Consider the following 24,988-nt stretch of genomic DNA (forward strand, 5'->3'; position numbering starts at 1 on the left):
TCAAAATACGAAAAAAATACTCGAAACATGCTTCACAATATTTGAACACTGGGAAAAACAGCCGTAGCCGTAGCGAAAGCAACTATCCCTTCCTCACGCCCCACAAACCCATTGCGTTCATTCGTCCCCGCCTTAACCGAAACGCGACTCGTATCCAACCCCACAATACCAGCAACAGATTCCCGCATAGCATCACGGTGATCACTAATCCGCGGCTTCTCGCACACAAAGCTCACATCACAATGCGTGATAACACCACCGCCCTGCTTGACAAGCTCAGCCGCATGTCTAAGGAACTGATCAGACGAAGCTCCCTTCCACCTGGCATCCTTCGGCGAGAAGTGGCTTCCAATATCCGCGGCGGAAATCGTGCCGAGGAATGCATTTGTTAAAGCGTGTAGTCCGACATCTGCGTCGGAGTGACCGAGAAGTGTGGAAGTGTGAGGGATTTTTACACCACAGAGTGTGATCTCCTCTCCGGGGACAAGACGATGTGTGTCATACCCATGACCAACTCGGACGTCGGGCACCGAGGCGAGTGTCAGCCTGTTGGTTCGTAGTAGTCTTTCACCTTCTTCGAAATCAGAAGAGTAGGTCAATTTGATATTTTGTGAGTCGCCTTGTACGATGTGAACAGGCAGTCCTGCTTCCTCCAAGATTGAGGCGTCATCCGTGTACAATGAGCCAGAGGTAGCTGCCATTTCATGGAAATACAAGATTGTCTGTAATTTGAATGCCTGCGGGGTTTGGGCGCGGAAAAGCCCATCGCGTGGAACTGTTGCCTTAATCAGGCCGTTTGAGTCGGTCCTTTTGAGCGTATCGGACACTGCAATGGCGGGGATCACACCTGTTAAGGGCTCCTTAATGAGGGATTCCAGGACTTCATTGAGTAGAGTGTGGGATGCGAATGGACGCGCTGCGTCATGGATGAAGACGTGTGAAGGGGTCTTCGGGAGAGAAGACAGGAAGCGTAATCCCTGTAGGACGGATGCTTGTCGTTCTACGCCTCCTGTGGTAGTATGGATGTTAGAGTCACGGTCTATGGAAGCTTCAAGCAAAGACGTATCATCTCCATGATGAACGATGACAATCGGACAATGAGTATTCCATGATCGGAACAGCTTCAGAACACGGTTGAGCACCGTATCGCCCCCAATTCGACGATAGGCCTTTTGGCAGCCTTGACCTGCACGTGTGCCACGACCAGCAGCGGGTATAACAATACCGACCGTGGGCTTTTCTACCGAAGTGTCCATTATGTAAAATTTCAAATGGTGTTTTCACAGGCAGAAGAAGCAGAAATAGCTATCGACATGCCCCTCCAAGATCTGCGGCCTGAGCGATCTGCACTCCCCCCGAAATCTGATTTGATTCCTTCGTCACATGGCGCGTGACCACCTTCCCTTTATGACACTCTATGACTTCTTTTGCTAGGCTATCCTACATATCCTACTTATCCTATATACAAAATTGAACCCTGAGAAGAAAAAAGAAACACCAAATGACCTTGGCCACACGATCAATTTCCCTCCAAGTCCCCGCCAAGCTGAACCCACAGCTCCGAGTCGGCCCTCTCCGAGAGGATCAATATCACGATATTACACTAGTATACCAGGCGATATCGCTCTATGACACTTTGCACATCTCACACAACCCCGAAGGTCCTACAATTACCGTAACAGGGAAGGAGAGTGAGCGAATCCCAACAGACGGTCGCAACCTGGTCCTCAGAGCAGCCCAAGCTCTCGGTGACCATGTAGGCTTTGAACCGCATGTCCATTTCGACTTAATCAAGGCGATACCTACACAAGCTGGGTTGGGTGGTGGAAGCGCGGATGCTGCAGCCGCCCTTGTCGGTTGCAATATGCTTTGGGGATTGAATGCCTGTGACGACGATCTTATGGCGTTGGGCGCAAATCTAGGAGAAGATATACCGTTTTTCATCAAAGGCATGATGGCCCTGGGCTTGGGACATAAGAAGCCACTCATAAGCTTGCAGACGAGTAAGCATGTATGGAACTGGGTTCTAGGTGTGCCTGATGCGGGTCTGTCAACAAAATCGGTGTTTGAGAAATTCGATCACATATTGGCTAGATCTCCGTCTGCTGAGAAAGTTTATTTAGAAAACCGGCAAAATTGCATTGAAGTTCCCTGGGGAACACGTCATCCGGAGGATCTGCTATCTGCGCTTGTTAATGACCTTGAAGGCCCATCTACACAGCTGCTGCCAGATATTGAAATTGCCTTACGCGCTGGAAAGACTGCTGGTGCGGTTGCGAGTCTCATGAGTGGCTCGGGATCAACGTGTGCGTTCCTAGCGAGAGACGAAACTCATGCGAGAAGTTTGATGATAGAATTGCAAAAGGAGACAGTATTTAAGGAGGTGCTGATGGCATCCGGCCCAGTGGAGGGTGTTCGAGTTCTCCAAGAGATGAAGTAATTTTCATACTTGAGCAATCTACTTGATGTATGTTTGGATTCCAATTGAGGTGGTGATGTAGATATGGAAAATAGTGGCTAGTAGAGCAGCGCTTATGGGGTGTTATACTAGCCAATCAACCAGTTTATTGATGTTTTGTCGTTTTTCGTGTTTTGTTCTTTGTTGAGCTCGTAGTGATCCATCCGCTTAGATAGAACTTGGTTTCCGATGGATATTGCTCATTGTAACGAGACGATATAATCTGCCCCGCTATTAGGATTTAGTTTCTGCAAGTCTTTGTTTCAAGGCTTCATCTGTTGCTCTTTTCCGCATAAAATTGAGTAATTTGGAGTGAGCAGCAGGCGAGTTCGAGCGTCAATAATTGATGTCACCGTTCACTGATTTTTTAAATCACGGTCGAGCTCAGTGGCAATTACAGCAGCCTCAGGGTGGCTTTTGCCGGTCTATAAAAGACCCTCGAGCACTATGACTGGTTCATTTTACTCATTATAATGACCCAAATAGACCAACCCACTTCACCTTCCTCGCGTGACCGGCCAGCCAAGAGACAGTGCCGGGTTTCCCACGACGCAGAAGATAAGAACAAGGCCCAAAGCCACCAACAGCAATCTTCAGATGGTATATCCATCGAAGCTGAGGTTAGTCAGGCCCTCTTCGATTGCAAACGAACGAGATCACTAATACTGCATAGGTTCTAGTACGTATACGCGGTTCCCTTGCGGCGGAGTTTATGAAACCTTTAAACTACAACGACGCCCTGGCTACACCAGCCCTCAAAATGCTCGACCTGTACTTTTGCCTATGGGAATGCTACGTTGTTAAATCTGCCGAGAAGATATGACTCGAGGAAGAGCAGCGACAGCTTCAAGAGTCAAATGATTGGCTAGTGAGCGACAGCGATATCCTTCTATAGCTCTGCGATGAGCAGGCATTGATACTACGGGATCAAAAGCGAGCAGTTCGAGCACTTTGTAACGGCATCGTCACAGCCCTGCAAGCGAGCGATACTTAAGCCTATTATATTGATGGGTATTGATAGAGTCTTAGCGCTGTCGGGCGCTCGTGAGGTCTATGACTACTAAATAGTTCTGTTATCTATTTACCTTCTGTCCTAAGTATTATCCCTCTTTTATAGGCCCATACAACCGCCGGTGGAGTTCCGCTGAGTTTGGTAACGGGGTGTCAACGATTCACGGCTGTTGATACACCAATCATTTCGGTTTCGAGAACTTAGTATCTAACCATAAAGCTTCCCTAGTCTGCGATGAAATAGCGTTAGAAGAAAAATAAAATTCCTACTCAGCCTACAGCATTCTGTCCCTCCCAAACCTCGTCGGATTGCTACTTTATACACTTTGTATTTCACCACCAGCCTTTGACGGCGAGCCTTGGCCAAGATACACGAATCAGACAGTAAAGGTCTGTTTCCGTCGTTCCAATAATTATTGCATACTAATATTAGTAGACTCTGATTATGATCTCAACCTTCACACCATCTAGCAAGAGTCCTCTAGCATACTAACACCACCTCCCTGTCTCACCACCGACTCTAGATATCCTCAGCAGATTCTCTCAGATACTAATAAGCTTACAAAGTATAAGACTTCAGGATCATCCTTGATCGAATATCTTTTCCATCCCACTTACAACAAGCTGTCAGTCAGCCTTTAAGCGGACTGGTCCAGACCCTCTATCCATATCTAATCAGGCTAGCAACTTGTTCCTCTACATTTCAGCTTTCGCTTTCCCTAACGAAGTGCACTAGGTAGAGTTCTGACTATTACGATTTAACCGGAAATCTAGCGAGAGTACAGAAGAGTATCTGTTCTTTTTACCCCGAGTTAAGACAGCCACATGGAACCTCCGTCAGGTATACGAACAGTTGCTAGGCTGCTGATCTGCTTCTTTTTCCTAGCCTGTCGAGCAGTTTCGGGAGTCCATTTCGTCCGCAAGAGAAAGTCACAAGTCTTAAAAATACCAGTTCTATCGGTCCTTCGTGTTTTATAGACTGCGCATGCGCAGACACAGGCAAGTAAGTATGTAGTGGATTTTACGATCACTACAACTATTAATTGATACAGTGAGATTTTGACTGGAATTATTTTAGTTTTAGTTTTCAGCGGGCTGTTAACAGTGTGTTCAACAATAGTGTAAAAGGTCGAGTAAATTAATCAAGCTTCACAAGGTTGAGGGCCAGAGATAAATGCCTAGTGAGGATACATATTTCAACCAAATACTTCTTTCAATATTGTTGAATGCCTCAGAAATCCGACAAATGGAATATCGTAGAACCTATAGTCATCAAAAAAAGAAGTTCGAAAGGGAAGCAAAACAAAAAATGAAAATAAAAATTGGTATCTTCATGGTCGCAAGTTCAGAAATTGAGTGTTGACGTGTGGCCAGACACATAGCTCTACACAACCAACACCACACAAAAGCGAGGGCAAAAAAAACCATACTTCACAGGATGAAATCGTAGGCGCTTTTCGGTGATTCAACGTTGATTCACCCACAGGTGAGGTATCAGAACAAGAAACATGAGCCTGCCATTGCGGATTGAGTATACTCAGTGCCTCACTTTAGGAGGGCCCTGAAGGATTCAACAGTCAACCAACACTTTTTGACAAACTCAGCATGATATTGCTCAGCACGGCATTTGCTCGTCTCTCTCGCTGGGCATCTAAAGCATTAAAAATGTCGCTGCAAATAGTTGCGGCTAAAAGAAAACATGGGTTTCAATAGGCCCCAATTAGGACAGGTGTCCTTTAATGCTGCCTGCACAGCTTGTAACTGACAGACACCGAGAAGCCTATAAATACGTCCTCTACCCCGGCAATTTTCTCTACGACTTATCCTCCTGACTCTGCAAATTCGAGCAGGCTTGTGTCTGAGTCACTTGGTAATTTCTCCCCCTTTGGCCCGGTACTGAAAATTCCACTGTCCTAACATTTATAGAATATATCGTGGACCAGCTAGTTAGACAGTGCCCGTGAGAGATATGATTCCCACCAGATACACTGCCATTTACCCCAGCCGATCAAAGATACGAGTTTTGAGTCAGCTGGTCCAATTATCCGTGCGAAGACGTCTCCGCCACGGTAACCGACTGAGCTCATCTACTGTACAGCCCGTGTGTGCATTCCCAAGAGAAAGCTCGAATATCTAAGTCGCAGGTATGTGAATCTTAGTTTGACCTGTTTGAATTCTACTGATCCTGAAGACGATGCAATTTCAATAGAACCGAGGACATTCGACCATAATGCGAGGGCAAGGACCACAGCTCTTTGCCGTCTCTTTGCCGTCTTGGTCACCAGAACATATGGGTCGTGGATTATGTCGCGAATCTACAAGCTAATGAATGATAGTAAACCATTTACATCGCACTAAAGGGCGCCGAGGACATAGCATCCCCATTAGCGATCTGCACGAAGCCAAAGCCTTGACCTACACACTGACCCCGGCCCCGTCGCTTCAAACCACGCAGCATACACTAAGCAAAGAAGGAACAGGCTAGTAACAGGTGCGGACATCCGATTGCGAGCTTCGCTGCATAGAAGCTTGAGACATACATTCTTCCTGATACTGTGAGTGATTTATCGCTGTTGTTGTTCAGAGGCATGAATTAATGTGTTATTTCACAGATATCGATGAGCCTATATATACAAGAACAAGCGATTTCCAATCCACTTGGTCGTCCGTATAGACGTCTCGGAGTTATTTCCGACGGTGTGACTTGGTTCCTGATCTGCACCAGCTTCATATCACAACAATCGCGTCCTCTGCTGCGCAATATCATTTATCTGTGAAAAATTTTGTGCTCCAAAACACAAACAACATTACTGATTTTCATGCCATTGTACATAGGAGCAGTCCACTGCCACTGTGAAACATCCATGTTGGGAGTCCTATCACCGGATAAGACCATGGTGGCACTAGGACGTGTGCCCATCGCGTCTTCCGCCCTCGACCTCACCGCCTTCAGACTTCACACTGAACGGCGGAGTGTATGAATCTCTCGCCGTCCGCATCGCGCGGTCTTATGCCATTACGACTATACAACTCCCCGCCACACGTGGTTTGTCATGCACCTTTGGCTCTCAGAAGTTGCTTGGTGCACCCAACGCGGCTTATTCGAAGCGACAGCCGGAGAGTGTGACGAGCTGGATACAACGTCATGTGAAATGGCACAAATGGTGACTGCATTGATGAAGACAATTGTAAGTGATCTCGCCGGTAAGCTATGGACACGAAGCTAATTGATCGTTTCGTCTCAAGCGAACGTTCTGCGAACTTAACGAACAGGTACAACCTCGTCCAAGTAGTTCAATCCTTGCTGACTTGGATCGCACAACAGCGCCCCTCATATCCCCATCACTCGAGTCGAATGCGAAGCGAGCAATATTGTCTGCTCGAGCTCCTCTATACCGATGCGATCGCAAGCTATCTGTCCCTTCCTCATAACCACTGGTGGCATGGACGAGGAATGACTGGACTTTCCAATCGTCTCGGCCCTTCTCTCAGTCGACACTACGCACCAGTCATGTGCTGATGTGTCTACCAATACAAAGCTCAAGCCACAATGGGCTTATACCACCGTGTCTCGGCATTCGAACACCGCGAAGGAATAGCCTCCTTGCGGATCAAATTCCTGACGTCCAATTGGTGATCCTCATTATCCTCGATTCGCATCTCACGTCTTTTGATGCCTGGCAGCTCGACAGGCACCGGGATGAGCTCATGTTTCAAACTGACTCACGGGGGTCGGGTTCTACCTTCGCCGACGAGCAGGCTGTGAGTCTTAACTCTGCGTGCAAGGGCAGTGTGGGGTGGGACCCATTATTTCGAGCCTACAGGTGAACATTGGCCATATCAGATCCTACTCCGCGTTGCTGGGCCGGACGACGTATTCTAGCGGGTAGAACCAACAAATGGAAACGAGCGAGCGGGAAAGACCACCCGGACATACACGGCGCTGTATCGAAGGCACTGTCAGGCATCCTGTAGTGTCTTTGGACAGATCTTGGTATTCTTGATGCCCAGGCACACTTTTTTTCCTATCCAAGTCAGAGCAACATGTGCAAAGGTGATTTACCCTCGAGGTCACTGCAGTTGCAGGTCAGCAGTGCGTCCTCTACGTCGAATTTCTTTGAGCATGGATTATTTGCCAGGCACTGCGCTTTGACGACATTTGGCTATTCACTGTTCGAGCTGATCCTTTGTTAAGGTGAGTTGGATATCTGCCTAACTTTACTCAGAGGCATTCTCTGTGCGACCTCTCTGACTATCTATGATAGCCTATGCCAACATTTCTATCACTAATCAGCATTCATTTGATTGTTTTCGGAGGGGATCAGGGGCATTTCTGCTGCGGCTTCAAGCCAAGTAGAACGTATCAGAAACATCCGTCGTAAATGCTGGCGGAATCGTCTTTGCCAGATCTAGTCAAGATGGCGCTTGCCAGACCCGATCGGGCTGCGACCATGTTTTCTACGCAGCAGAGTATACTTGATCGCATGAGCTCCGACACCACGCCTAAAAAGCAGTGGTCGCCAATTTGAGTCCGGTGTGATTGTTACATGGGAGATGGGCTCGCAATATGAATCGTAATTGCTGTAACTGACAAAGGTGCGATGGCTCCCATGTGGAAGCAGCCAATCGAAAATCTTCGAGCCAAAGCCCTCAATCACTTGGTTGTCTTTGTTGCGAATCCACTCGACTCTCACGACCGTCGTGGATATAGGCATTCTATAGCAGAGTAGGAGTGAGTGACTTGCAAGCCCCCTGAAGCGGCAAATTCGACTACGCAAGGAACAGTCTATCGCATCACCGTGATTATCTGAGCAACAGATTATATTTCGAGCGCTCATTCAATGCTTCATCTACACCTGGTAGGTCTGATCGTGGGTTTTTGCCTAATTATAGCTTCGCCGAGGGATATTGGTGTTTGCATTGGACCAGCTCAATCAGATTAGAGGCTGTGTGCGAACTTTACTGAGTAAACACCGGGGAACCATCGTAGCAAGTGATGCCAAATGGTGCAGAATGAAACAATGAAACTGTTATCTCTGTCATATGTAGACTTCCGGACCGGCCCAACCCGACCCCAACCCGCAGATGGGCTATGTGCCTAAGGTAGAAGCCCCCGGGGCTTTCTTGGGGGCCCAATGGGCCGAAAACAATACAGACATGCCAATTTTGGCATTTGCATAAAAATGCAGATTTTCCCGGTATGATATGCCCATGTTAGCCTTTCGCCTCGTAGTCCAATAATTCCACGGAGTAAATCCGAGTCCGACTGAAAATGGGGTTATGAGAGCAATAAACATCTGCTCAAAGGACAAAAAATCAAAACAGAATAGAGAAATCCTTTGTGGTCGAAATGGTAAAAGAGCCTCGAAAATAGGTATGAAAGATACAAAAAAGGAAGAGATGTGCGCATTGGAGTAGAGAACATTGGGTCTTCTTGGTCTGAAAAGCCTGAAAGGCAGTCAAGGAAGTGATAATGCTGTTTCTGGAAATCCCAGTCCGTGTTCTCGGGTATGGCTATTGGCATGGTAATTGAGAAAGCGACTTACCCTTCTTTGCGGCGGGGTTTTCTGATTTACCTGATAACATTCTGTCAGTAGATGTCTTCGCTTGTAACTATAAAATAAGTGCCCTGGGGGATGTTTCTGTTCAGTGGGGTTGGCTAGGGAATTGAGAACGAAGAGCGTATATATCGATTTTGATAGTCACATACCCTTCTTTAAGGCGGGGTTCTCCGATTTGCCTGGTAAATTGGTGTCAGTAAATATGTTTGCCTGGGTATGAGTCGGATATCCATCAGATAATCTCAGTATAGATGTAAAAGCAGTGGCCTGGGGGAGGATCGTATGTGGTGGGTCTGGCTCCGCATTTTGAAAGGAGGCAATTGAGAAAGAAAGATGGACGGTTTGATTTGGATAGCTGCTTACCCTTCTTTATGGCGGGACCTTCCGCTTAATTTCAATAGAGTATGTCAGTAAATATTTCTGTTCGCTCATGGAGTGCAAGTAGGGAGTATTGTTTCGTGGAATGTAAACGGTCATCAAATTCATCATGCCACCCGGATATACCGGTCCCAATGGGGTGCGAGCCTGACTCGAATAGTGAAATTTTGGCACCGCATGCCCACCATGGGAGATGCAGTTAGAGTCCGATGATAGGAAGCAATCCACGTACCCTTCTTGGCGAACCAGCATTGATTCATGGCCACCCTTGTGGCAGTGGTTGCACCACTTCTGTATTTGAAAAGTCAGATCAGCCTCTTTTCTTCACGGCAGTCGGACAGACATGGGGGTGCGCCAGTTCGATGTGACCGTGCCGCAACACGGCAACTCTTACGCACATGACGTGGGCCCTGGATGCACAAGCCGTTGGATATTGAAAAGATACACTTACTTTCGCGAGGCGGAGATTCTTCGCCTCCGTAGGCGCCATGGCTATTTTCGTGTGAGATGTAGAACAGATATGTCCAAAAATTCAATCTGCCTTCGGCCCATTCTTCGCGGCGCGCTCAGGAAGCGCGTCTGTCCATCAAGCAAGAGGAAGTCAAAGAAGGGGCAGGCCGTCTTTACTCTGTCAGTATGGGCTTACCAGGTATTAGATATTGAACATCTGGATTACCTATCATGTTCTCTTTTGGTCCCATTCAAGCCCAGTGTGACTATCACAAAAAGGAGGCGAGCCGAGGCAATAACCCAGAGACTGATCGCAGGCTTGGGGTGCTCCCCCGCTTGTTTGACGGATTCTGCTGCCCATTCCTCCCTATGCGGGAGTGACAACGCCTTCATCCATAAAGTTAGCACAACGGAATCACGACTTTGAAGACATGAGAGTAAGAATTGAAAAGGGCAGTATGAGGAGGCCAAAGTAAAACTTTCAGAAGAAAGTGAAGGAGACCGCAGCTCAAAGTGAAAAGGTCAGATGTTGTAAAAAACACGAGGGGATCTCAAAGCGCAAAGACCTTACGCGAGCCCTAGTGGTCCATTGTGAGGATGAAGAGAAAGAAGGTAACTTATCCCATGATCTATTGTTGATTGGCTCCGAGACAGTCAGTCTGCCAGTTGCTTCACGTTGTGAAATCGGCTTGAGATGTGATCTGAGAATGAAAGTTAGGCAAAGAATACCCTCTGGGGCGGGGGCAGAGGAAGAGATGGTGGGAGAGAGAGAGAGAGCGAGCGAGAGGAAGGAAGTTACGAATTCCACAACACAGGAAGAGCGCTAGAATTGGAAAGTGCCAGAGACTTCACAGTTAAAGTGAGCTTCCGAATGACATTGGCAGAGCATTAGGTTCCTCATAGGTTCTTTCTTCAATATCATGTTGCTTTTGTACTCCGTATTCCGTTGTCGTATCACAATCCCAAGCAAGATGCCAATCCTGCATATTCCAATCCCCGGCACCTCCCGTGTGCTGTAGACGAAAAGGGGAACATGAAAAGGAACAAAATGGGGATGTGCAAAGAAATGAAACGCCTAGCCTACCGAGAAGACCCTGAGGTCCGGGCCTGACCTACCCTACTGTGAAAGTTTACAAATAGCCAAGGTCATCTCCAATGATTTTGATAAAGCAATCTTCCAATGTTCCCGTTGTATATGCGGATAATTATAGCCTCTCATTTTTCGTCTCAATAAGCACTGAGCGTGGAACCAAAGATCAGACCTTTGCTGAAAACTTTCTCATCTTTCCAAGCCCATGATCTCTGTATATCCATATGGCCATCTTCAAGACCAAGCTGAAATTCTTGGAAGGCTTGCCACCCACACGGGCACCTTGAGAGCTTGTTCTCAAGTACCTTGTGTTTGTGAAATTCCAATATCTGCCCAACTGCTGTCCCATTCGGTGGACTCTCAGGTACAGGCCTTTTTGAAGGTCTTCGAGTTATCGAACTGCACCACTGCACTAGCATATCCCTCCAATTGAAGAAGAGTGTTGAGAATCATGATTCGTGCAGGATCAGTGTCAGGCTCATCAGTCCAAACCGCCCTTAGGTCCTTGATGGCCTTGAAGATCCAGGTCCGTGATCGCTCGAATTGGTACTCGGTCCAGTCGCACCACCATTCCTTCCAAGCAGGGACAAGAATATCTTCTCTCCAATAATCATCATCAATTCCTTGGAGGACCGCTCTCAAATTAGCCTCAATCGTGCCGAAGGACTTATCAACCTCGGCATCAGCGAGATAATGCCAAACAGCAATCGCAGATTTGATCGCTTTAAGTGGTCGGCCAGGCTCAGTCACATCTTTGGTGAGTTTAGTCCACTTTGTTGGCTCAACCAGGTTCTTGTTTCCGAATATCTGTTAGGAAGAAAAAGGGAAGTTAGCACAGCCACTTGGCAGCCAGCGCCCTCAGCACTTACCCGAGCTTTCATGCCATTAACCACAGCCTCTAAGATGTAGAAGTTGGCGTTGTTGGTCTTGCTCCCAAGAGCTCCCATTATTCGGAATGATGGTTTCCGGCTCACACTTTCTCCTGGGTCGCCAGTGTAAAAAGCCCTATCTATATTCAAAACATCTGCATTGAAGGCCGATATTCCTTGGGCGTCCTCGTCAAGAAAGAAATCGGAATCGAGGAGACGAAATTGGGGGGTTTTCTTCGAGCCCAGAGTACCTTTTGTGGCTGCTTCGAAAAACAGCCCAACGCACTGAATCTCCAAAATGTGCTCCGTGGCAAATGTATGTCCACTTTTGATTTGAGGGAAAACAAATGGGTTTCCGCAATCAACACGGCTTTCGTAGCTGCGTGTAGTCTTGTAGACATTGGAAGTTATGTCCCAGTCACCAGCGCTTGGGTAGCCAAGATGATAATATGTCAGGCCTTCTTGCCATTGGTCGTCGTTCGCCGACCAGACCTTGAACTTGTGGGGCTCTTTCGCAAGCAGGGTCTTTTCCTTGTTGTTGAAATCATCGAGGCTAAACCGGCGCTGTAGTAGCCAGTCGTCATCATCACCGTAGCAGAGCGCAGGGTCAGCATCGGTATCGCAGATATCTCCAGAGCAGATGCTATCCTCCTTGTTGTCTACCATCTGATCCCAGTCACCGGGTCTGCACAAAATACTCTGGGTCACAAACTCAGTTCCCATCTCAAATGTCTCACTCAAAGATTGGACAAATGGTCCCAGTGTGTCCATGACAAGGTTACTCCACTTATGAGCAGTCACCCAGGTGTTCCAGGCTGCGGCATTCGCCGCTTGAACCGGGCTGTAGTCCGTCGCCTCCACAAAGAAGAGAATGGCAAGAATAGGCTTGAGGTAGAATAGGGCACTTTGTGCGTCAGTCTTGGAACGTGCGACCAGACCTTTGCTATCCGGGCCAAACAGATCCCAGTCAGTCACCAGAACATCTCGAGTGGTCAGTGAAGCCTCGGAAGGGCAAGAGCCATCCACGAGATAGGAGTCCAATGCATCTTTGAATATATGGGGTTGTGGATTCGTGTACTTCTTCTCGACGGTGTATTGGTCGTCGCAGCAAAAGGCCTTGAAGCTTGCAGGGTCGCACTCATCATCCGGCTGTGCCATTCCCATTGCGACTCGCACTGTTCCTGCAGGGCAAGCGGACCTGCACCAAGGACCACTGACACCATCGGGTATGGAACCAATATCCTTGTGCCATTTACAGTTTTGCCACTTCTTCCCACTCTGAGTGTCGTCGTAGCAGAGCTTTCGTTCCTGCCATACGATTTCCTGTAAACTCGCATAAATATCGCGATACTCACAGAAAGCGTTTCCACTGCCGGTAGAAGAGGAGGTGAGTGTCTTAGTTTTTTTGTCATCGTACACAGGGCACTCTCCATCGTCACAACCCGGGAAAGAAGACCACGTTGTGGTGCCATAGAGCAGTGTCGCATCTTTGCCAGAAGTACAGCAAGCGGCTTGGTAATCATCGTTGTAGCAAAGATCGGGCTTGGCGACAGATCCGATCTCAAAGGTTCCGGAAGGACAGGTACTGTCACACTTGCCATTGTTGTGGGTGTACCATCCGCATTTGACGCCGTGGTCTTCGGGGCAGCAGAGAGTATGTGTCTGGCCTGTTGGACAAGTCACACTATCCATCATCAGGGAATGACCATCCCCAGCTCCGGGACCGACACCACGGAAAACTGCCACGTAGGGCGACTTGCAGACTTCACCACATCCGACCCATGTGCATTGTCTCTTTCGATCCTGTTTCGTCAAAGTGAGACTCCCGTCGGTATTTTCAACTGAGAGAAGTATATGTGGAGCAGACATAGGAGGTGTGTGGTCTGATAACGCCTCAGTGTAGGTTCCGTTCGAAGTATCCTGGCTGACAGCCCAGACCATAACACCACCCAGGCAGTGGTCCTTCACGTAGTCAACCTTCAGCTTGAAAGTGCTTGAATCATCATATGTAAGCCACTGGTCCTCCCAGGAGAGAATTTGGACAGCTGCATCTTTATCGAGCGTGGGCTGAACGTTGTACTGCGTGCGGATGTCGTCAATCTCGCTATTCAGGAGAATACCAGTCTGACCACTGCAGGGGCCTTCATCTGAGCCGGATGCAAACATACAGCCTGGGGTTCTAAGATTCGTTCATTATTACCATGGCCAAGCAGCCAGGTTGGGGATTTCATAGATGTTTTACTTACGTGCAGCTTGTGTCTGCGACGGTAAAGGCGCGAGCGTAAAATGCCAAACCCATGACAACTTTGCTAGGGCTGATGTTATTTCTCCAGAGCAGATCCATGGCGACTTCGATCTCAGTCAAGTTTGTGTGACTATCGAGGTATGCACCAGACCACTGGTTTTCTGTTTTGGCTTATTAGTACAGTTCATAACAGCTGGCTTTCCAACTCACTTCCATCCCATGTTCCATGCAGATCATACGACATATAATTGAAATAATCGACAGATTTCTCAAGGCCCTTGATGTCAAAGTGTTGTAGGTACCAATAGGACGTCGGCAAAGTAAGACTCAGCTCACGAGTTGCCCCGCCCTGATTCAGTGCCTCTTTCAGATTTGCCATGAAGGAGGGGAAATTCTTCAAGTCTGCAAAGCGACCGCCGCGGTCACTATCGACGGGATATTCCCAATCAATATCGACACCATCGAAGCCGTACAGTGACATGAAGTGTAGAAGAGAGGCAAAGAACTTGTTCTGATTGTCTTTTGAAGCAGCAAGGTCTGAGAAAACAGTTGCTGTGGAGCCGGGGTCATTGAAAGCCCAGCCGCCAATAGCGATATTGACCTTCATTTGAGGATTTGTCGTCTTCAAAGCCACTAGACGTTTCATAATACCCGCCTCTCTCTCGTTGTTGGCCATGACGGCGAAGGTTTTGGGGTCAATAGTAGCGAATGCATAGTTGAGATGAGTGTATACTGACGAGGGAATCTGTTCAGGCCAAAAGGCCTTGCAGGGGCGGTTTGGAGCCCATCCTTCATAGTATCCGACTACACGCCGGATATCTGCGGTATCAAAATCACAGGAAGGCCTTTTCACTTTTTTTGTGCCACAAAATTCCTCTGTTGTTCCACAGAAGCCATATTTGCTGCAGCAGACGTTCAGGGGGCAAGAAGTCGAGTTCACATAGTCGGTTCCCCAGTCTTCGGGGTCACATTCTGCCTTTGCATCGCAAGATGAAACACAGTTTTTGGAGCTGCAGTCTTCATTGATCTTGAGTTAGACGTATTCAAAAAAGGTCTGAGATACTTTGAGTGGGCTCAAATCAAAATTACTCTCAGTGAGAAGGGTGTGCTCACAGTCGGGCCCCATTCCACAAACTCCAGCTTTGGAGCAACAACCAAGTGCACATGGTGTGTTCTCACCGCACTCGCCTACTGGTCCTACATAGTCGCAGTTTGCAACGCAGGATGATCCCTATATCCACCACAGCAGTGAGTATTGTATCAATTTGTGCATATTTTCAATCACTCACGCAGTACTCGTCGCCCGTTCCACAGTATCCCGCGCTTTGGTGAAACTCATCAGCATCCATGATCACAAGGATAGAATATTAGTGATCACCATGTGGACGTACCTGGAACAGCACCCAGTGGCACAGGGATTGGAGGCACTGCAATCTTGTCCAGCAGCCTGGGCAATGAAGCCCAAGAGCACCAAACCTAGGAAGACGAAACGCAACATACTCCTGGAAGGATGAAGCATCATCAACGGGAAAGGTTTCGACAGTCTATTGCGAGACAGACAAAACGAGGAATGTAGTTGGGCTTTTCAAGGTTCCTCCATTTTAGGGCGGACTGACTCCTATTCCCATTTTAGACCACTTCTCTGTATGAATTGTGGGTAGCATGGAGTTTTTTCTGTACGCTAGTTATTACCGAATAGATACTTGTACAGCCAGAGGCAAAACGTAAAACCTTGCAACGAAGCTAAAGCAGAGCGTTGAGGTAACGGCGGATACCAAAAGGAAATGAGAGTACCCACTTCTCATAGGCCATGGCCAAATAGTGTCGTTGAATTTGCAGTAGTCCGGTCTAAATATCAGACTGCTCCGATCTTGGCATGGAGTAAAAGTACAATGTCGCCCTCCAGCCGAGCTTGCCATTGATGGATCCAATCTAACAAGATAACGCCGGTCCCTGAATCTACGACAATAGAAGGGTCTTTTCCGATTCTTAGCGTTCACAAGGGCGAAAAAGGATCCACACGCCCCACGAGAGCGTTCCCCACTCAAGTTCACAAAATATCGCCCAAGTAGACACGAAAGAAGAAATCCAGAATAATCCTGCCCTACTATGCCTAGGTGCATATGTCTATCACACACAACAGCTGCTGAATCCAACTTTTCTGAAGTGCCAAAAAAACGTGTTTTCCTTTCTCATTCCAAATGAAACAAGACGTGCACTCCCCTCTCAGGTAATTACAACCGACATCTTCAACCCATGTCCATATTCATCAAACGGCTACTTTCGCTAGTGGCTTGAGGAAGCTAGTGGCTTGAGGAAATTCATAGCGTTAGTCGGAATTTTGCACGTTGGTTGCACCTCTGAATGATAATTACGCGAGGCTAGCCCAGGAACCCCGTGGTGCTCCGGGCAAATTAGCTAGAGTCTAGCGCTATTTAGAGTGTCCACCGGGTGTTTGGGGGCCGGAAGTCCGAGATCCGGCGAAGCAGCGTAAATTGTCTCTCAAGCGCTTAAGAAACATCACGGATTGAAGATGAATGATGACACCACGGCCCTGGAGCGATGTATATGGATGTGTTGACATGCCAATCTTCCTGTAGTGTAGATCGTTCCAAGATTTGCCAAGTGAACGTCCGGGTTGTGGGGCCGAACGGTGATCGACCAATCAGATAATTGGTCATTTACGGTTTCGTATCTTTAAATACAGACTATAATATTTCATCGATGATACACCATGATACGGGGTCTTTAAAGAGTTCACTTCTCATCCGAGAGCAACCACAACCACAAATGCCGCCCCACCCGAATACGACAAAGGAGAACATTCCAAGTCTGGTCAAGGGTCACCAGAAGTGGAGAGTGCAGAAAAAAAATAGCGCAAATAGCTTCTCGGTTACTCCTAGTTAAGAAGTTTTGTGGCAGGGAACTGATCCTGGAAGCAGACTGAAAAGTAAACTTGAAGTAAAGGCCCCTTGCCATTTCCTTCCTATATATCAGAGTTGAATTGTATCCTTCATGGTCATCCAGTTCCAAGGTTCCAGCCTCGATCACTATGAGATGGCTCGGCCTATAGCCACTCCAGGGGCTCAGTCCCTACGATGGATGCTATTGTTCGCTTTCCTCTGTTCTCTCGTCGGAAATGCGTATGGAACGCATCACCAACACCATGGTCACCAGCACCTTCACCATCAAGTCCGTGATGTGAAAGCATCGGCTACCCCCACCGTGACTTCTTCTTCTTCTTCCTCCCTTCCCTCCACTCTCGAGGAAGCCAAAGAGATAATAAAAAATGCACAAGCGTCTTTGGCAGTCATGAACAAAGGCCGGCTAGCGTATCCGCAATGGAATCAATACATAGCCCAGCCTAAGTCGAAGAATGGAACCTCCCCCGTGGCACCTGCACTTGGCACGGAGCATCTGGCCACGAATCATGCGATGATTGCCAAAATTGCCCTGAATGAGTCAAAGACTGAAGATCAAAGCAGCCAAAAATTTAGCTACACAATTCCATCCGGGGTTGCTCATGCTGCCAAACTTGTTGCTGAAGCTTCTCCTCAATCACCCGGCTCTCATGGTGTGGATATTGCAGCAATCCGGCGCAAATATCGGCCCCAGCGGAACGATACCAACAGGCCAGCTCAGAAGTATGCGCAGTCCAATGGACTAGACGGATATGTGCATGCTCAGGCTCCCATGAACTCTGCTCTGGATTCGGACTCGGGGGACGACGAGTCCCAACTGACCAAGCGATCGTCCGCGGACTTCTGGCTCACAACAATGACCCAGAGAGGCTCCAGTCCATACGCACCAGAGGGATATAAGGTACAGACCCCTCGTCTGAAAGTCTAGTGCCTAATATTAACAAATTCTCGAAGGTCTGGAGAAATGTTAAAGAATACGGTGCCAAAGGTAATTCTTGACCTCTGAAACACCCGTGTCGAAATGGATGCTGATAGTGAGATTTCAGGTGACGGTGTCACCGATGACACTGCCGCGATCAATCTTGCCGTCTCTGATGGCGGGCGATGCGGAGCTGATTGTGGCTCCAGTACTATCTACCCGGCCCAAGTGTATTTCCCCCCTGGCACATACCTAGTGAGCTCGCCGATTATCCAGTACTTCAACACAGAGTTCTTGGGAAATGTAAGCAGTTCACGATCGTCACAACGGTTACTTTGTTGGAACTGACAAATTATAGCCCCTTGATTACCCCACAATCTTGGCTGCGTCCAGCTTTGTTGGACTTGGCGTTATCACCTCCGACGTCTATACCGGGGACACTACTGAGTGGTGAGTTAACATGAACATTTCCTCAATAAAGACTCATGGTGGGTTTGAGGCTAATCGATGCACAAGGTACATCAATACCAACAACTTCCTTCGATCAGTTCGAAACTTCAACGTTGATGTCACGAGAACACCACAGGACGCCTATGTATGCGGAATTCACTGGCAAGTGGCGCAAGGAACATCGCTCGAGAATATGGTCTTCTATATGTCGCAAGATGCCGCAACTACCCAACAGGTGAGCATTAGCAGTCTCAAGTTGAAGCTCAAGAATCTGTATCCTAATATTTGCTCAGGGAGTCTACATGGAAAACGGCAGTGGTGGTTTTATTACCAACCTGACATTCGTTGGTGGCAATTTTGGGTAATCCCCCTCCCCGGAACCCAAAGCTTGCTTGCGACTAAGATTTCACAGAGCATATTTTGGCAATCAACAATTCACCACGTCCGAACTTACATTCATTAACGCAAAAAACGCCCTTCAAGTTCATTGGGACTGGGCCTGGACTATGCAGGACGTGATCATCGAGAACTGTGTCAATGGCCTGGTAATTGTTGGCGGAGTAAGTTTTGCACTCATAATCGCACGGCATATACTGACCATCTCCGAACAGGCCGGCGGTAGCATGAGCACTGGACAATCCGTTGGATCACTGATCTTGATGGATGCTCTGATCGTTAACGCTACAAACGGAATTGTGACGTCCTTATTCGCGGAAAACTCGACCTCTTTCCTCTTGCAAAACTCTGTTTTCAGAGACGTGACCACTGCCGTGCTCGACAGTGCCCAGGGTACAGAGATTCTAGCGGGCGGGGCTGCTTTCGGTGTTGAATCGTGGGGCTTTGGTCGTGTCGCTACCTCTAGTACTAACAGCACATTCTACAACGGTCAGGATATCCCCGTTATGGAGAGACCTGTGTCGTTGACGTACATGGGATACGACAAGCCCAATTTCTTCCAGCGTCGTCGACCCGCTTACACCAACATTGGAAACACTCAGATTATCGACGTGAAAGAATGGGGTGCTGCTGGAGATGGCACAACAAATGATGGGCCAATTCTGAACAGCATCCTGGACCGCGCTGCTAACCTTTCCGCCATTGTTTTTATTCCGCATGGTATTTACATTGTTGAAGATACACTGCATATCCCTGTTGGCTCTCGTATCATCGGTCAGGCGTGGTCCCAGATCATGATGAAAGGGTCGAAGTTCGAAAACCAATTAAAACCCCGTGTCGGAGTTCAAGTTGGCCAAGTTGGCGATGTGGGAATCATCGAGATTCAGAGTCTGCTTTTCACAGTCTCTGGTCCTACTGCTGGTGCTGTGTTAGTGGAGTGGAATGTCCACCAATCTACCCAAGGCTCCGCTGCCATGTGGGGTAAGTTGATCATTGTTCTCCCCGTGCCTGCTCTGGTGGGGAATCATGTCTCAGAATCTTTTACTGACATGATCCAAAGACTCTCATTTCCGAGTTGGCGGCGCAAAAGGATCATCTCTGCAAACCTCCCAGTGCGACAAGAGCGATACCGCAGTCAATACAGCCTGCGTTGCAGCATCTTTGCTTCTACATATAACTTCTCAGTCTTCGGCCTATCTTGAGAATATCTGGGCGTGGACCGCCGATCATGACCTTGACACAACAGCGCAAGAACAAATCAACATTTACTCTGGACGGGGCATTTTGGTGGAGAGCCAAGGCCCGACGTGGTTGTACGGCACCTCCTCTGAGCACAATGTTCTCTACCAATATCAAGTGTCCAACGCCAAGGATCTCTACATGGGCATGATCCAGACCGAATCTCCATACTTCCAACCCACTCCTCACGCTCCCCAACCGTTCAAAGCGGGTCTATTTTCCAACGACCCAGTCTTCGCAGACTGTGATTCCTCCTCGGCCAACTGCTTTGCCTCCTGGGCTCTTCGAATCATCGACTCTTCCTCTGTTTATATAATGGGCACAGGTCAGTACCCCAACTACACCACGATGTATTCCAAGGTTTTTGTTTTGTCATCGAGGACCAAAGGCTAACTTGTATTTTCTAAAGGTATCTACAGTTGGTTCTCTGACTATAGCCAAACTTGTCTGGATACAGAGGACTGCCAACAACGCGCGTTTGAGATCTCCCAGAGTACTGATACCTGGATCTACAACCTTGTCACGAAAGGCATCGTAGAAATGATTTCTCCTGTCAACGAAGACCCAACTCTCGCTGCCAATAACGTCAATGGATTCATGTCGTCGATTCTGGCTTGGGTTCGCGGAAGCAATAGCACCATTGGGGAGAGAACCTTCCCTGGTTTCCAAATATACACTGCCGATAGCCTTGAAGGACAGGGTCTTACCGAGTCGTGCACCCCGGCGTTGACACAGAAAGTCCTCTGCAGTCCATTTTTGAAGACCTGGACATCCCCGGGCATTGGTCAATATTATAAGAATACTACTTTCACTGACATGCTTTGCGACGCTGGATGTGGCGAAAGTCTTGGCAGCTATGTGGACAATGTGGAAACATACTGCGCCAACCAGACCATCGGCAGCTCGATCCCAACCCGTAATGGAGGCACGATTTACCACAACTACAATTTGACTTGTCTCGAAGATAAAGACACAAAAGAATACTGTCTTGATACTATTATGGACTTCACTACCGTGGAGAGCGCGAAGGACATGCCAACTAATGAGTTGTGCTCATACTGCTACACCACCATGCTCGAAATGAGACAGGCCAGTATCTACAGCAGCTACACCGAATCCGACAAGGAGACACTCGAGCTGATTCAATCAACATGCGGTCTGACTGGACCCACCGAGCTTCATGATCCGCCTTATACTGTGACGCCCACCCCGGACCCCGTTTGTGTCTCAAACACCACCTACACAACCCAGCCCGGAGATACCTGCGACAAGCTAGCAAAGCAGTACTCCGTCGCTTCAGCCGCAATCCTCTATGCCAACCCAACTATAATCGGAAACTGTTCCGATCTGCCAGCCAGCCGCGATATCTGCATGCCCCTCGGCTGTGACACGCAATACACGCTCCAAGATGACGACAACTGCTGGCAACTCCAGCGCGACTATGGGCTCGGCCCGGATTCCATTCGCCAATACAACCCCTGGCTTGATTCGGACTGTCTGAACATGCAAGGCGCCCGCGAAATCCTTGGCAGCGTCCTTTGCCTGTCTCCCCAGGGCGCTACCCATAATACAACTGGTGACGGCATCACAACAACTCCTGGAAATGGAGAGTATGCACAAGGCGTGGTGTCACCACCTGAAAACTCCACAGTTGCACCTGGAACTACGACTAAGTGCGGTCGGTGGTACTCCGCGACGGCTGATGATTTATGCGTCCAGATCTGCTTGAAGTCGGGAGTTTCGGCGAAGCTTTTCAAGGCCGCGAACCCTTCTTTGGCAGCTGACTGTGACAATAGTTTGATTGCTGGTGATGCCTATTGCGTTGGGCCGGTTCCTCGCTGGAATGACACTGCGTACTGGATTGAGACTGCTACCAGCAGTAAGGCTGTCTCCACTCCGTTGGCATCGGCCAAAGCGACAGGCAGCGTTTGATTATGGATACCTAAGGCCAAGGTTGCAAGTGTAGGTTTGAACATGCATATAGAACTTGATGTATCGAAGCTGCCACAGAGGCAAAATCAGCTTTCACCTGTGCTCAAGTGCTACTCTTTTGATCTCCGAGGCTGAAACACACTAGTCCGTGTTAGGTTTAGACAATTTCATAATTTCGAGGTGGATTGTAATGTCACGGTATGTCTCATTGAAACATTTTCAGGTTGTATTTTGAACAAATTTCGAAACCAGTGGTAAAACTACTCCATATATATTCAAAGTCATACGATGTCCTATATATGACTATTTTCTCAAACATTCACCAAGACTGGGTGTTGGGTTGTAAAGGTAGGCTGGTCCAACAATCCCACCACTCGCTTCTGAAAGTCTGCTCGGACACCTGGGGCCAGATACCTTGAAGGACGGACGCCACTCTACCAGAGAGACGAATCTCGTTATCAGGAGGAGATTCAAGCCCACTGTTATGCCTTGCTCGTTGGATCTCCCATGCTCTTTTCCCAATCTGCTCTATGACGGGTACTCCGGGGTTCTCAACGTTATAACCTGTAAGCCGATATGATCGCGCAAAGCAGTTGAGCAAGTAACGCTCCTCGTGGGCAAAACACCTGTTTCCGTATGGGAAAATGCGAAGGTCTTTCAAACGTGGGCTCATGTCTTTGATCATGCTCCAAATCTGGAGAGCGAGGTTCTCGTCCATGGCTGCATTGATGAAAGTTCGTCGGAGATCAAGATCGTCTGTTTCGAGACTGCTTCCCGTTCTCAGTGCCTTTGGTCGAGCATCGAAATCCAAATCTAGAAATAGTCTTTGGAGATTGGGGAATGTACCTAGCGCTTTGTACATCTCACACTCTGCTTTGTTGCCTACTGACCTCTTCATTTGAAGGCGTAACTCTTCCAGGTTCGGACAAAGATTCACCATTTCGAGTAGCTTGGAATTATTGAGTCTGGGATACAGGTGGACCTTGTTGGGAACTAGAGCAAGTCCCTTCAATGATGATCCATGACACTGGATGATTCTGTCCAAGGCTTCAACCTCGCGAAGGCCCCTGATATAGAGATATTCCAAGGGGCAAAAGGCAAGTATCCCAGCCATTGATTTAGCGGTGTCAGTCTCGAGGGCCGCAGGATTCCGACCCCTTTGATCGAGATCAAGGAAAAGCCTCTTTAGATTTGGCAATAAGTCGGCAACGTTGACAAGTTTCTCCGGTTCACAGACGCAACCAATGTCGAGTGAGCGAAGTTGAGAAAGATCTCCTGCGGCAGCTAATTTGGAAAGCATAATTCCTTCGGGCCGGTTGCTGGGGATTGTGATTGATTCTAACTGGGATACTGCCTTGGGCTTGACTTTGTCAATCAAGCTTCGCCATGTCGCTTTCAGCAGATCCACTCCAGCTTGATGAACACCATCGCTGGGATTCAGACAAAGGTGCTTTAGCCCCGGGCTAGTGAACAGGAAAGGCATCATCTCCCAAAGTTGTTGGTGTTCAACCGACCGCCTGTAGTAAATGGAAATCGCCGTCGTCAGGGTGTGAAGACCCGGTAGCTGAAGAGTGTCCATCTTGAATTCGCTGAATTCGTTTACATATTTAGACACCGATGCAGCATCTGGATAGAGTGGACTAGGTCCCACCTTTTGGTTGCTGAGAAGATTCAGCCTGCAATTGGGGTGGTAGCGCCAAAAAGCTTCCGTCAAATCGGCTGAGAAGTCGTCTTCCGTGATAAAGTCGAATTGATCAAGACGGTTCAAGCTCGCGATGAGCGACACGACCGGTGCCCAGTTTGGAGTTTTCCCAATGCTTCTTAGGCAATTTGAAAGTAAGTCTCCGCCAGATGTTGAGTAGCAAGAGGTCATATCATGCTCCAAGAACCCTTTTCTCGTCGCCGGATGTGGGTCAGTTACCATGTTGAGTGCCCATGGCTCTAGCGTCCATGGCCGGGCTTGTCCGGGTTCAGACTCTGGCGCCAAATCAATACACACAAGGGATAACCTCCTAGCAAATCTCGTGAAGTTACTCGCCCGGGGGGCTTCTGTCACTTTCGACAAGGCAGCCTCCAGGCCTTGGGATGCATCGCATATCAGTGTAATCTTCCGGTACAGTATAGGGACTGCCGCCTGGTTGCAGAGACGGTTGATCTGACTGAAAGATGACAGGTCTTTGGGTGGACAGTATGCAGGACCCTCGAGCTACTTCTCATCAGCATGAGAAATGGCGTGAACTGGGGAGGTCCCGTTAGCGACGTACATTGAGGCATATTTGCTGTAGAATTTCAACCGGAAGGTGATCCATCACGAACTGTGTCGAGGTTGCAAAAGGAAGAGGGAAATTGAGTTGAAATCGTGAAAACTAGTGAACTCTTAGCGCGTATGACTTCCAAGGTCGAACCCCCCACATGCACCATTTTAAGGGAATTCCCATCAAGAACCCACCCTCGTACTCATAAAGCGCCACTCTTTACCGAGGGGCCATACGATTGCACATTGTCAACAAGCCTGTCGTCCCCAAAAGTTTGTGCTGTTTGTTTCCAACATTTTGGCATGTTTTTTACACTGTCACGTGGTTTCAATCGCAAAATCGCCCATTTCGAGTGCCATGAAACGTAGCCCAGGAAAGTTTTTAAATTCATTTGATCAGACCCCTTGTTGGCTAGAAGCCACTAGATTGACATATATTACTAGCACTGGTTTGGATTTACGGGCTATAGATACTAGTATTAAAACAGGCTGTGATGGAAACAAACAGTGCAAACGTTATGGTCCTTTGAGGTAGGGGCCCAAGCGTATCCAGGCCTCAGGCACTAACATGTTGTCGGCGCATGAAGACCGGCATACCGGAGGATTTATTAATCCCACTTGTTTTATAATTTATGTTATATAATCGAGGCTCTATATAACGTATTTCACCACCGAGTGGTCCACACCCCCAAGTGGTCCACCCCACCGGAAACGCGTCAATTAATTTAATCCCTTCTTCTTCAACCACCTACCATGCCACCAATTCGTACTTAAAGCTCTAGAAATTCAATAGAGTAAGAGGGTAGGATCTTACT

The 24,988-nt window shown here is 48.2% G+C and overlaps 7 protein-coding genes across 7 annotated transcripts; 4 read left to right on the forward strand and 3 right to left on the reverse strand.

Moving 5' to 3' along the window:
- Positions 1-32: 32 nt before the first annotated feature.
- On the reverse strand, positions 33-1,256 carry PEX2_101780 (4-diphosphocytidyl-2C-methyl-D-erythritol synthase; the record flags this gene model as incomplete). Its single annotated transcript, XM_016747448.1, has 1 exon — positions 33-1,256. The coding sequence occupies one exon, from the start codon at positions 1,254-1,256 to the stop codon at positions 33-35; it is 1,224 nt and encodes a 407-aa protein (XP_016601996.1).
- A 245-nt stretch (positions 1,257-1,501) lies between these two features.
- Positions 1,502-2,440, forward strand: PEX2_101790 (Ribosomal protein S5 domain 2-type fold, subgroup; the record flags this gene model as incomplete). Its single annotated transcript, XM_016747449.1, has 1 exon — positions 1,502-2,440. The coding sequence occupies one exon, from the start codon at positions 1,502-1,504 to the stop codon at positions 2,438-2,440; it is 939 nt and encodes a 312-aa protein (XP_016601997.1).
- Positions 2,441-2,931: 491 nt separating this feature from the next.
- On the forward strand, positions 2,932-3,281 carry PEX2_101800 (uncharacterized protein; the record flags this gene model as incomplete). Its single annotated transcript, XM_016747450.1, has 2 exons — positions 2,932-3,078; positions 3,132-3,281. 2 exons carry the CDS (start codon positions 2,932-2,934, stop codon positions 3,279-3,281), a joined length of 297 nt encoding a protein of 98 aa, XP_016601998.1.
- Positions 3,282-6,522: 3,241 nt separating this feature from the next.
- On the forward strand, positions 6,523-6,696 carry PEX2_101810 (uncharacterized protein; the record flags this gene model as incomplete). Its single annotated transcript, XM_016747451.1, has 1 exon — positions 6,523-6,696. One exon carries the CDS (start codon positions 6,523-6,525, stop codon positions 6,694-6,696), a length of 174 nt encoding a protein of 57 aa, XP_016601999.1.
- A 4,612-nt stretch (positions 6,697-11,308) lies between these two features.
- PEX2_101820 (Glycoside hydrolase, superfamily) lies at positions 11,309-15,411 on the reverse strand (the record flags this gene model as incomplete). Its single annotated transcript, XM_016747452.1, has 6 exons — positions 11,309-11,755; positions 11,818-13,996; positions 14,064-14,223; positions 14,273-14,881; positions 15,242-15,293; positions 15,352-15,411. 6 exons carry the CDS (start codon positions 15,409-15,411, stop codon positions 11,309-11,311), a joined length of 3,507 nt encoding a protein of 1,168 aa, XP_016602000.1.
- Positions 15,412-16,852: 1,441 nt separating this feature from the next.
- Positions 16,853-21,919, forward strand: PEX2_101830 (Peptidoglycan-binding Lysin subgroup; the record flags this gene model as incomplete). The annotated part of the gene is made up of 11 exons (XM_016747453.1): positions 16,853-16,904; positions 17,136-17,884; positions 17,938-17,971; positions 18,030-18,205; positions 18,261-18,352; positions 18,419-18,587; positions 18,646-18,713; positions 18,765-18,912; positions 18,964-19,729; positions 19,809-20,312; positions 20,445-21,919. The coding sequence occupies 11 exons, from the start codon at positions 16,853-16,855 to the stop codon at positions 21,917-21,919; spliced, it is 4,233 nt and encodes a 1,410-aa protein (XP_016602001.1).
- Positions 21,920-22,238: 319 nt separating this feature from the next.
- Positions 22,239-24,228, reverse strand: PEX2_101840 (uncharacterized protein; the record flags this gene model as incomplete). The annotated part of the gene is made up of 2 exons (XM_016747454.1): positions 22,239-24,125; positions 24,184-24,228. 2 exons carry the CDS (start codon positions 24,226-24,228, stop codon positions 22,239-22,241), a joined length of 1,932 nt encoding a protein of 643 aa, XP_016602002.1.
- Positions 24,229-24,988: the final 760 nt, after the last annotated feature.

Source organism: Penicillium expansum, assembly GCF_000769745.1.
Source record: "Penicillium expansum strain MD-8 chromosome Unknown contig358, whole genome shotgun sequence".
NCBI classification, from domain to species: domain Eukaryota; kingdom Fungi; phylum Ascomycota; class Eurotiomycetes; order Eurotiales; family Aspergillaceae; genus Penicillium; species Penicillium expansum.